General features: G+C 44.4%; 1 protein-coding gene across 1 annotated transcript in view; it reads right to left on the minus strand.

Annotated features, from left to right (window-relative positions):
* col6a4a (collagen, type VI, alpha 4a) overlaps positions 1 to 9,793 on the minus strand; it is a 41,816-nt gene extending 32,023 nt beyond the window's left edge. The window contains exons 1-8 of the mRNA XM_070836101.1: positions 9,706 to 9,793; positions 7,936 to 8,544; positions 6,553 to 7,140; positions 5,144 to 5,713; positions 3,405 to 4,025; positions 2,642 to 3,202; positions 1,339 to 1,896; positions 323 to 901 (exon numbers count right to left, since the gene is read on the minus strand). Of these exons, the coding sequence (XP_070692202.1) occupies positions 323 to 901; positions 1,339 to 1,896; positions 2,642 to 3,202; positions 3,405 to 4,025; positions 5,144 to 5,713; positions 6,553 to 7,140; positions 7,936 to 8,544; positions 9,706 to 9,781 (4,162 nt within the window). The 5' untranslated portion in view covers positions 9,782 to 9,793. The remainder of the gene's footprint in view (positions 1 to 322; positions 902 to 1,338; positions 1,897 to 2,641; positions 3,203 to 3,404; positions 4,026 to 5,143; positions 5,714 to 6,552; positions 7,141 to 7,935; positions 8,545 to 9,705) is intronic.
* Between the last annotated feature and the right edge of the window lie 2,334 nt (positions 9,794 to 12,127).

Raw genomic sequence — 12,127 nt, forward strand, 5'->3', positions numbered from 1 at the left:
AAATCTGTTTTTGTTTTTCTCATTGTGCTCTGTTTTGGCTTGAAAGAAAATAAGGCTGTTCATTCATTCAAATTTTAGTTGAATTAGTAGTTTTTTGAAGTCTTTAGTCACCAAAAAATAAATTCTGCCAATAAAAACATCGACATATCCAGAGGCTTAAATGTTCACATGGAAAAACCTGCTTGTTTTTTTTGAGGCTTTGATTAACTGACCCTCTAAATCATTTAATGAAAATAGATATGTAGGCTATATAAGGCTATATGTAGGTGCTGTGAATCATCACACATTGTCAAGACGTGTGCAGAGGTGCTTTAACTCTTACCTGGCTTGGTGGTATTGCAGAGGACATGTGTAATATTCTTGTACAAAGTTTCCAGGGCGTCAAAATTGTCCACATAGAAAACTCTGGAAGTTTCGTGACCAGACATGATCTCCAGCTGCGTCCTGTTGGCTCCTTCCACTCCGATACTGAAGACGCTGATGTCTTTGTCTCGCAGCGCCTCAGATGGTGCAACCAGATTGTTACGGTCAGTCGCGTCACCATCTGTGATCACCATGAGAATCTGCGGCACCTGAAGAGCCGCCCGACCACCATGAGCGGCATCAAAGAACTCTAAAGAGTATGCCAAAGCCTTGCCAGTATAGGTGTCTCCATATGGGGACTTCAGTGCTGCTATTGCTGCAAGAACCTCTCGTTTAGAGTTATATTGTTTCAGAGTAAAAATAGAATTGGCATTGGTGGAGTAGAGAATGACCCCAAAGCGAGTCAGGTCCTTGCCAACTGTGGTCTGGTTCACCATTGACGCCATAAACTTCTGCATGCTTCTAAACTTGCTCAGAGTTATACTTGTAGAGCCATCCACCAGGAAGATAATGTCCGCTTTTTCTGTCTTCTTACAGTCTGGTTGGAGGAGAGCAAATGGAGTGAGAGACAAGGGTGAATAACCAGTTACGTTATAATGGATCCATCCAATCTGTCAGAGAACCGGATGGGTTTTATTGACAGTTGTTTTCAGGCTACTGAACTATTTCTATCTACCACTCATTTAGATACCAAAAGATGTGCAAATAGGGCACTGATTTAAAAATCCCTGTTGTTTCAGGATTATCTTTAAAATGAGAATTAGAGGACTGGTGTCACAACCTAGACGTTAGCACCAGTTAGGATCTTTCAAGGGTTTTTGACTCATAAAATAAAAGATCTGTACTGAAAAAGACTTTTCTGCAAGACGTAAATAAGAGAGTTGAAGACTCATAGGGGGAATCCATGGCTTAGAAATGTTTATGCTCCATTACCAAAATTATTGGTTTCTTGGGATAGGCCCAGTGTGCTCTTACCTCTCTCTGGATCACAGAGCTCCAAGGCCACCTGGCCCTCCAAGTCCTTCAGAGCGTCAAAGTCTCTCTCATTATAGACCCTGTCCGATGAACCGCTGATCTCCAGCAGCTGGGTGGTGTTAGCGTCCACCACTCCAATGGCGTAGACCACCACTCCTTTGGCCCTAAGAGCCGCGGCGGGGCCTTTGACCTGATCTTGAGCCTCGCCGTCTGTTATCACTACCAGCCTCTGCCTCAGGTCAGGACGCCCTCCTTTGGATGGATCAAAATACTGCGACACATCTGTGATGGCTTCGCCTGTGTGCGTGCCTCCGCCAATCTGTCGCATATCATCGATGGCTTTCGACATTTCTTCCTTGGTGTAGTAGCGGTTGAGGGGGAACTCTAGTTGCTGGACGGTGCTGAACTGCATCACACCAACATGTACCTCATTCTGCCCAATGACAGACTTGCTAATGACAGATTTCATGAAGTCTTTCATTTTCTGGTAGTCGTCTGGATAGATGCTTCCAGAGCTGTCAATCAAGAAAAGGAGGTCGCCTGGTATGTCTTTGCAAGCTGAGGACAAAAACACAGGGATATGTTAGTGTAGTGTTTCTGTTTTTTCTGCTTTTCTTGCCACTGGGCCCTTGGGGATATCTTCAAATGCAAAATGTACCCATAGACCAGATGTGCAAGGCCACGCCCATTTTTGGGGAAAACAATGCACTTTCACATAATGAGACAAACTAAAGAGAGTCAAGATAAGCTGAAGATTTTGTAATTAAAACTTTTCACACTGTGATTTGAGGCACATAAGATACATGAATATTGTCTGTGTGGTAAAGAGCTAAATAATGCTGGTGACAGTTATTAATGATGGAGCAGCAGGCTGCTGGAGTAAAGTCACTCAGTAGAGCAGCATCAATGCGTCTCCAACTAAATCTCAGCCCAGATCAAACAATTATCAGGTTGGCTGATTCCATCAAATATGTGCCAACAGAATCCTTTTGGTGGTCAGTTAAGTGCAACACACACTGGCTACATCATGGACCATCACATTATTTGATTTTTCTGGAACCCCGATGAGCATCAAGGCTGTGAAATTGGACAGTGGCTTATTGTGATGCACTGACATGTCCATCTGTGATTAGCTGTGTCACAACACAATCAGTGTGTGGTCTTATGAAGAAAACGATGAGCGTGGGGACGCCCTAATGTCCTGTCATCTCTCTACTATCAGCTGTCCAATGCTGGTGTGTGTTGCCCTACAGAATATGGTAGACACGCATTTTCAACTCTAATCTGGTTCAGGTTTCCTTACCATCTTGAGAGCAGATGTCCGTGATGATATCATCCTTGATGGGCCTCAGAGCATCAAAATTATTCACAAAGAAAGTCCTCTTTGGGTTGCCGGAAATCTCTTTCAGCTCAACTTCATCTGCATTTTTCACCCCGATGGCGTAGACAACAACTCCCTGCGACCTCAGTTTCTCTGCAGGAATCTTGACCTCATCTGAGGATTTTCCATCAGTGATGACCACCAGGTACTCGGGGACTTTGTGTCCACGAGAGGCCATTGCTCTGTCAAAGTGTGGGCCCATGAATTCCAGAGCTTTTCCTGTCTCCGTCCCGCCTCCTATCTGTTTAATGCCCTCTACAGCTTTCTCCAGTGTCTTGGCATCTGAGTAGGTTGTCAGATCAAATTCTAAGTTGGGCGAATCTGCGTATTTTGCAACTCCCATGCGGACATGTTGAGGACCAATACGGAAGGTATGCAGAAACTCAATGATGAACTTCTTCATGTCATTGAAGTCGGAGGGGTAAATGCTTCCTGAGTGATCAATCAGGAAGAAGATGTCTGCTTCATCTGTTTGTACGCAGCCTGGAAAAGGAAAAGCAAAACTATTTTAAGTTATTTTCCCAATGCATCAGGTGTACCCTCGCTTTACATTAAATGTTGTATGCTATAAATACAGTTCTACAATTCTTTAAACTTAAACATATTAAAACTTATTCTATCCAAATATATGGTTGCTATTCATGTATACAAAGCCAAATATATTGAAAAAAACACTGTTTCAGACCTTCTTTGATGCCAGTTCTTCTTGTGCTGACTGAGATTGCTTGTCGAATTATGTTATTGCACAGAATTTTCTGCAGGCTCTGCTCCAACGTTTTCAGCTTGGCAAAACTGTCCACAATAAACGTGTGCTTATTTGTGGGATAAGACGCTATCTCTTTCAGCTGGACCTCGTTGGCATCTTTGACTCCTACGGCGTAAACAGTGACACCAGCCCTGCGGAGATCAGCTGCTGCTTGGCTGACGCTGTCCTGGGATTCTCCGTCTGTGATCACCACCGCCACCTGCTGGACGCCTTTATCCTTCCTGCTTCCTCTTGCCTTGATGAAAACCTTCTCTCGGGTGAAGTTCAGGGCAGCTCCAGTGTTCGTACCTCCTCCACGATAAGGCAGGATCTTGATGAAGTTCAGCAGTTCCTTCTTGTCATTGAAGGTGTTGAGGTAGACCTGTGCTGTGGCCCTGTCGTTATACATCACGATGCCCACTCTGACTTTAGTTGGACTGACTTCCAGGCCGCTCACAATCGAGTGCAGGAATGTGCGCACTAACTGGAAGTTGGGGGTTCCAATGCTTCCCGATTCGTCAACGATGAACACGATGTCTGCCAGTTTGGCTGCTTTACAATCTGTGAAAGTGTATTATCATGAAGTCATGATTACCGATTCATGTGTGAGCTACCATTGAGATAACTTTCAAGATGGAGGACAGGCTGAGATGAGAATACATATTGCTTTAGATAATCTGTGAACAGTTCCTCACTGACAGATGAGTATACTTGTACCTCACGCAGGTTGTGCAAGGCCATGTTCAGACCAACTTTAGTCCTGCATGACAAAACACAGCCTTGTCAATTTGTTTGAAAAAGGCCAGTTTGGTGACTTGGGGGAGAGGGGGTGCAGGTGGTCTGGCAAAAAAGTTGAACCTGGCTCCAGAAAGTGAGTGACACTTATAGGCCTGTCAGATGTGCCACTAGAGTGGACCAGGGTGGAGGTGTACACCACAACTAAAATGCTGTCCTAAATAGGCAATACAGTGGTCCCTCGTTTACTGCGGGGGTTACGTTCTAAAAATAACCCGCAATAGGCGAAATCCGCGAAGTAGTCAGCTTTATTTTTTACAATTACTATATATATTATAAGGCTGTAAAACCCCTCACCATACAGTTTATACTCTTTTCTCAGACAGGCATTAACATTTCCTCACATTTATCTCTTGTTTGACTTGTTTGTTTATCTTGCAAACAGGCAGCACTTCAAAGTCACACTGCTAGCGACTGAACATTTATGTAAATTTGGCAAGCCGAACGCATTCTGTACTGTCCAGAGACACGGCACGGAGGAGACTGATTGACATTGATCTACAGTCCCTTAGCCAATCAGGACGCAGAACACAATGCGCGTTCATACACTGTAAAAAAAAAAAGCATGCACTAAAATTGCACTAAAAAAATCCGCGAAACAGCGAGGCCGTGAAAGGTGAACCGCGTTCTAGCGAGGGACTACTGTACCCGTTTTCCCGCCTCCAGCAGGACAGGTGTATGATCACCTTAGATCTGAGACACAGGATAGATCTCTACTTGTACTGCGTCTGCGAGGGCGATCGAGCTACAGCCAACGCTGACACAATCAGTTTACTCATCTGTCAGTAAGAATCAACTCACATATCTGAGACTTCAATGGTAACATTCGGAAATACATTTTCACAAGTGATTATAACAACAGTGTAATTGAAAAACACGCTCACCTCCAGTGAGAGTGGTCTTCTCTTCCTCCGTTTCGAATATAGCCCTCAGCGTAGGAACAGCATTGCTGATAGTCTGGTAAATGTATGGTGGAGTGGCTATAAGACGCATTTCATTCAGCGAAGCACCAAGACTCATTCCCACCACAGTGACTCCTGATGATTTGATCAGACGAGACTCCCTGTACACAGGATCATCGGAGTCCTTGCCACTTAGAACAACCAGGTACTGTCGGTAGCCGAGGTCCGCCCGGCTTCCAGCGTCACTGGTGAAAAAATTAGTGCTGGCGTACTGCAACGCACTGCCCAGGTTACGAGGCTCGTTGGGCTGCAGTCTGCGCGGGCGGAAACGCTTAACAGCATTCTGGGTCTCCTCTTTGGTTTGGAAGGCATTGAGAAGAAATTCCACCTTGGTATCTTGACCATACTGGGCCAGGCCCAGACGGTAAGCGGACGCTCCGATGTTTAGTTGATTTGCCAGTCGGACAAGGACGGTCCTGATCTGCTGGAACTCTGATGGAGACACACCACTGTCCACCAGGAAGAAAATATCCCCAAACCTTTCTGCCAAGGCTGAAAGAAAGCAAACCAAAATAAAAAGACATAACATCTACTGCTATAGTAGATGACTACAGCCAGAAAATAACACCAAGCAATTAACGGTGTCTCTGCATTATAACATAGTAAATCAAAATCACCTATGAATTACAAAATACTGATTCATAAACTGCAACCAAGATATTCACAAGAACTGACATTTCTGTCATCACTTGTTCCTTGTTGTTTACTTTTTTCTTACAGATCGCAAAGGCTGGTGAATCCGAATTTAACAGCCTACAGTTTATGTATACCAAATGACTCCAAATTACAGTAAAATTAGTGTGGAAAAATTAACGAGCATGATAAAAGCACATAGTGATCCTTATTTGGATGCCTACAACTGAGAGACAAAGAGATCTCGTCCTGGCCAATGAACCATTTCTGTGGAAAATTAAAGTTCCCACGCTAAACTCGTGTAACAGGAAATTAAATACAGTTTGTCCCCCTTTCCCAAACACTGTCTGTGTCTAAATGTTGCATTCTTTGGCTGACACCACATCACTGCCGACTGACCTCAAACATCACTGGAAGTAGAGCGGGTTACATTAATCACTACAGAGCCTCCGTGGGTCTGCATGCTATTTGAAATTTATTTATGTGTGAAAAATATCTCCTGTGTCTGAACTATGTGTCTGCTCAACAAGTAAAAACAAGATTTTCAGCTGGTGTTAAGCTGCTCTTAAAGTTACTCTACGGTTTCTCCTGTATGTTGCAACAAGTAGATGTTTGGGTAGTTGTTTTCCTCTGATTCTTGTATTTAATTTTAAGATAATAAACTCAATAAGAATGTATCCTCCAATCGGTTGCCTTACCTTGCCTCTGATCCTCCACTGAGATGCACACAGTTTGCAGCAGACCCTCTGTCAGCCTCTGCAGAGCCTGGAAGCTATCGATGGTGTTCATGAAGCGCTCTGGAGGCCGGTTGGCGATGGACTCAAGCTGCTTCAGGTTGACCTCTCCTACCCCGATGCCAAACACTATGACTCCCTGCTGCCTCAGGCGCTGTGCAGGTGCTACCACATCATCCGTGGAGTCCCCATCAGTGATGACCACGACGATCTGAGGCACCCGTTGGCTGGCTCGGCTCCCCGCCTCTTTGGTGAAGTACTGCGTCAGGACGAAGTCGATGGCCTTGCCCGTCTCTGTGCCCCCTGTTCGGTAGGGGAAAGTGTCCACCTCAGCCAGCAGGGAGTTCTTGTCCATGTGGTCCTTCAGCAGGAACTCCTTGTGAGGTTCATCGCTGTACTGCGCCAAGCCGATCCGAACTTTGTCAGGGCCGATGTCGAGGCCTGAGATGACGCTTCGGAGAAACTGCCGGACCTCCTGAAAGTTACTGATGCCGATGCTGGAGGAGCCATCGACCAGGAAGACGATGTCGGCCACGGTGGCTTTGGCACATTCTGGACAGGAGGCAGAAAAAAAGTCAGCATTTGGAGGACAACAAGCTGAGGAACACTTAAATGTCAGTCTGTGCTTGTGTACATATACCACGTAACACACAAAATACACATATTTAGACAGATATCGTTATCTCTGAGATCAATTGCAAATAAACACAAAGTAATCCGGTGATTAATCCAGCTTAAGTTGTTGTCCACAGCTAGCTAACTAACCGGCACCGTTATCCCTATCTATCTCCTGAAGCATTATGGGAATCATGCGTCCAAAACATAGAACATAATCCTCCAAAGAATAATAATGCACAGACAATCAAGTTACGGGGGGGGGTTCTAAGGTTAATGGGCCCCTTGAGTGAAGCATGAAACCCCCCCGTAGAACTGCTAGTGAGATTAAACTGTGGTTAAAATGGTCAGCTCTTATACAGGAACTGCAGGAAATGACCACATACAACCTCACTGGCATTGTCAGCAACAACTAACGACTGAAAGCTTCAAACATGGTGACATTTGTTTCAGGGATGATAAAATGATTGAACTTGGGAACGCTCATCCTGACAGCTAGTATACACAGTTTATAGAACTATGTGGAACTGCTGTTTGCAAGTTCTAACTTTGAGGTTAATGTTTAAAGCATGCATTGTTGGTCAAGGGGACACTGGATATGTAAATTGCTGGAGAAACCAAAATATTCTGTGCAACAAATAGTAATACTTGCCTCTATCATGGCCTGGACATTAGTAATACCCAAGCCAGATCACTGAATCACCATAAACCCACTGGCATGTCACATATTACCTTGAGACAATTGCAGGAGTTGTCGTTTGACTTCCTCTACAGTTGTGCAAAGTGTCTGGATGATGCTCTGAGAAATTCCCTGCAGTGCTGCAAAATCAGACACGCTGTAGACATGCTGGCTGTGCGGCTCGTTCGCTATCTCTCTCAGCTGGTCTTCGTCTGCGTCTTTGATACCAATCGCATACAAAAGGATTCCCTTCCTCTTCAGGCTCTGGGCGTGGGATTCCACGTTGTCTTGTGATTTGCCATCGGTGATCACTACAGCGATCTGCGGCACGTTCTTGGCAGCCCGGCTTCCAGCTGCCTCCACAAAGTGTTCATTAAGCATGAAGTCCAAGCCTTGTCCCGTCTGGGTGCCGCCCCCCATGTAAGGCAGCTTGCTGATGTATTGGAGGATGTCCTGCTTGTTCTGATGGGTGTTGAGCAGGAACTCTGTGCGTGGACTGGTGCTGTACTGGACCAGCCCGATGCGGACATGGTCTGGCCCGACGTCGAAGCTGTTGACCAGCGTGTACAGAAACTGACGGATCTGCTCGAAGTTCTCAGCGCCGATGCTCCAAGACCCGTCGACCATGAAGACGATGTCGGCTACAGCCTCTTGAGTGCAGACTGAGGGGGAAGGTTGTCAAGTCATGAAGAGATGTTGCAGGTAAGAGGTCATAGAGTGCAGCAAGGAAAGCTACCCGAGCAGTTCCTGGTTCCCAGAGAGTGTTTCAGCCAGAGGTGAAGCGTGATTCAGAGAGAGAAGTGGTGGGTTGTTTGTGTTGTGTGCAAGCCAGAGGAAAAGCTTGTCAGGTTGTGGACAGTTTCTGGACAGAAGCAGGGGTCTACTCTGAAAGCACTTACCTTCAGGTGGACTCCTGGATGCAAACATGTGAGGAAAGTGAAAGTGGCTTACAGCTGGTGCTCATCTCCTTCAGAAAGTGTTTATGGTGCAAACAGAAGAGCGACAAAGTGCTGATCCAACCCTACATCGGTTCATCGCCTAAACTTTTACATGCCCAACATTCCTGTGCCTGGCTGCGGACAAACACTTTCATCTTAATATTTGTCTTGAGATGTTCTACATACTTTGGGTTATTCCTTGAAGGACCTCTAAGAGATTCAAATCCACTGTTTTCCTACTAGAATGGAATATATTTTCAGTGGGTTATTTCCCATTGACAAACAGTGCTTTTATGCAAGAGAACAGACTTCCAGTCCCTTGAAAGACCCGAATTTATATCCTTAACCAAACAAGGTAGTTGCTTAAACTTAGCCAAACCCACACCTGTCTGTCTGCCTTAACCCTTTCCCTACTTGTAGTTTCCCCGTGTCCCCGGTCATCATATAGGCAGATGGATAAAACTAATTCAAAAAACGCTGAGCAGGGTCCAGATTTTTGCAGAATCGTCCAATAGCAACGTTCTGTCTGGTAGTAAGTAGGGTTGGAGAAGACCGATAAACAGGCACTGGTGATAAAAAGCAAGTGTAGCCCATAATTCTGTGCAGCATTCATGTGCAGGGTTAGTAATAGTGCTCAATGTGTTCATACTGAAAAAGAACTGCAGAAGTTACCACATAGGTCTACTCTGTAAGGGGCCCAGAGAGTGTGTGTGTGTGTGTGTGTGTGTGTGTGTGTGTGTGTGTGTACCCTATATATTCCCGTATATACACAGATTGCTTTACAGATGTTTTGGGCTGATGTAATGTAAGTAGAGGCGCGCTTGATGCGATCCTTTATTCTCTGGCATGCAGGAAGTTCAGTCATAGCGGCATAATCACACCCACCTGTCTTTTGAGCAGTGTTGCCATAGAAACACGCTGCCACGATGAGGCCGAGGAGAAGACCTCGCCCCCCCTCCATGCTGGAGCGACTCTCGGGTTTCTCTCTTCCTACAACACAAAGACAGAGTCGACCATAAAAGCAGAGAAGGAATCTGTTTCCCATCTGGTGCGCAGTCACAGCAGAGACTTCCAGCTAATTGTGATATAATTGACTGCACACATTCACATTCAGACATAAAAACAGAACACACCCACCGTGACGCATTACAGGACTTCAAACGTTTGGTTTTTCCCAGGAATGAGCCGCATTGAATGAGAAATGCACCGAAACCTTTAAAGTGTTTCAAGTGTTAGCATGTAGTAATATCAGGTTTTAGGAAAAAAATAGATTTACCAGATTTATTTCAAACATTTAAATAAAAACTTCCGCACTCAAAAATCAATGACCAACATATATGTTTGAATAATTTTATATTAGGAAAACATATATATAACAATATAAAGGGGGGCGTGTCTGAAAGCAGCAATTCTTAAGGCCACCAAACACCTAAATCCACCTCAGGGACTTTGCTTGGAAGGCTTGAAATCCCTTAATTAGATTTACACATCTGCAAACTCATTAATGAGCAATTTAAGGTTTTCAGGTGCAAATGAATAATTATGAGGTACTAAACAGATTTGAATAAAGGATGAATTCAATAGTTTTTAGATGTTTTTTAGGTTTTTAAGTAACTAAAATTTATAAAATTACTTTAATAGCACCTGATCACAGTAGGTGATTACAGTCAACGAGAAAAAACAATCCGTGACATTTCTCCAAAAAATACCACATCTTTTTTGTTTTGTTTTTTTTTTAAGATGAAGAAACTGAAGCAACCAAGTCCCATGCTGCAGACACTGCCACCAACTTCACTTAAAACCCTGAGTTCATGATGCAAAAATGACAGACACATCTGGCTGGTTTGCAAGACAAACAAACTCAATTCTGAGTTGAGAAAGCAGTGACTGACATTGATTACGGCTTTACAAATGGTTCAAAACAAGTCTTTTCCCAACATAACAAAATACAATTCAATAAATTCACAATTCTTAGTAGTAAAGTCCTCTAAAAGAGCTTGTTTGATCCACTGACAGGCTCAGAGTGTTATTCAGTGTGTGACAGCATCATGGAAAGGATCCCTACAGAGAGAGACCTGGAAGATCCTTTTGGTTTAACCACAAACAGCACACACCAGACTACATTCACTAAAACAGGGATTTTAGAGCTGCTGCTCTGCTGCTGATTTTTAAAGGGCAAGTCTGGGTCCAAACTAAGCGGTTTCTAGGATGTTTGTGCCCACTGTGCATCACTGAAACGGTTAACTTCAGGCCTTTTAAAGTCTGAATGGTTGGTTCACCGTGTGCCAAAGATCAGTCCACCTCAGAGGGAATGAGACAGAGAGCAGTCGATAACTCTCTGTGCTGCTGCTTCACCAACAGAGAAACAAACGTGTACAATCAGACTCTGCCAGTGATTTCGAAAGCCGACCATCATGATCTGGCAGCCGTGTCACATTTGAGGGGCGTCGTCTGCAGTTTCGGTATAATTACTGAAATAAGCACCCCCCCCACACACACGCTGCCGTGAACTCACCTCCTGAAACTGCAGCAGAGAGATCACACTGAGTAAATCATCCATTCCCAATCTAGTGTGCATGACGGCACAGACAACAAATCACCGCAGAGCTCAGGGGAACGATGAACCTCATAACAAGTCAGGAATTTAGGAGGGTCAGAGAGGCAGAGGATTAATCCGCTGCATGGTAGAGATGATAAAACTAATACTACAACTAATGATAACTAAAACTAAACTCACTAAAGGCTTCACAAACCAGCATAACTTTCTTTTCCTCCAGCTATGGACGGAGCTGGAATTGCTATAGTTTGTACATTTTACTGCAATATTACACTTTTTACCCAACAGCTACAGGGACGAGACACTTTCCAGAAGGGTTTTACATAAAAAACACACGAGACATTTACAGGTTACAGATTAAACTGCTGACATGTAATTAATTCGCTCCATCTCGACCGATTCCATTTTTTTTTAAAAACACTAAAAAAACAGCCACATTGGAGGAATTCAAACAATAAAACTCCTCACATGTTCTGATAAATGCTACTCTCTCTTTTCAGCTCAGGGTCCATCTGTTGCTCAAAAACAGAAGTCAATGAGGTGATGGTGAAGTGATGGTTGTCAGGACGACCACATCCCTCCTCCTCCTCTTTCAGACAGGAGTTCATTAAAACTTGGACCACGAAGTTTTAACGCTGCAGATGAATTTTGAGACGTGCAGAGGAGCGACTCACTGCAGGTCAGTGTAGAGATGTGTTCACCTCAGCACAAGGAGCAACTAGTGAGGAGGTCAAAGGTGTCAGCAGGCTG

The sequence above is a fragment of the Pempheris klunzingeri genome, chromosome 8, assembly GCF_042242105.1.
Source record: "Pempheris klunzingeri isolate RE-2024b chromosome 8, fPemKlu1.hap1, whole genome shotgun sequence".
NCBI classification, from domain to species: Eukaryota; Metazoa; Chordata; class Actinopteri; order Acropomatiformes; family Pempheridae; genus Pempheris; species Pempheris klunzingeri.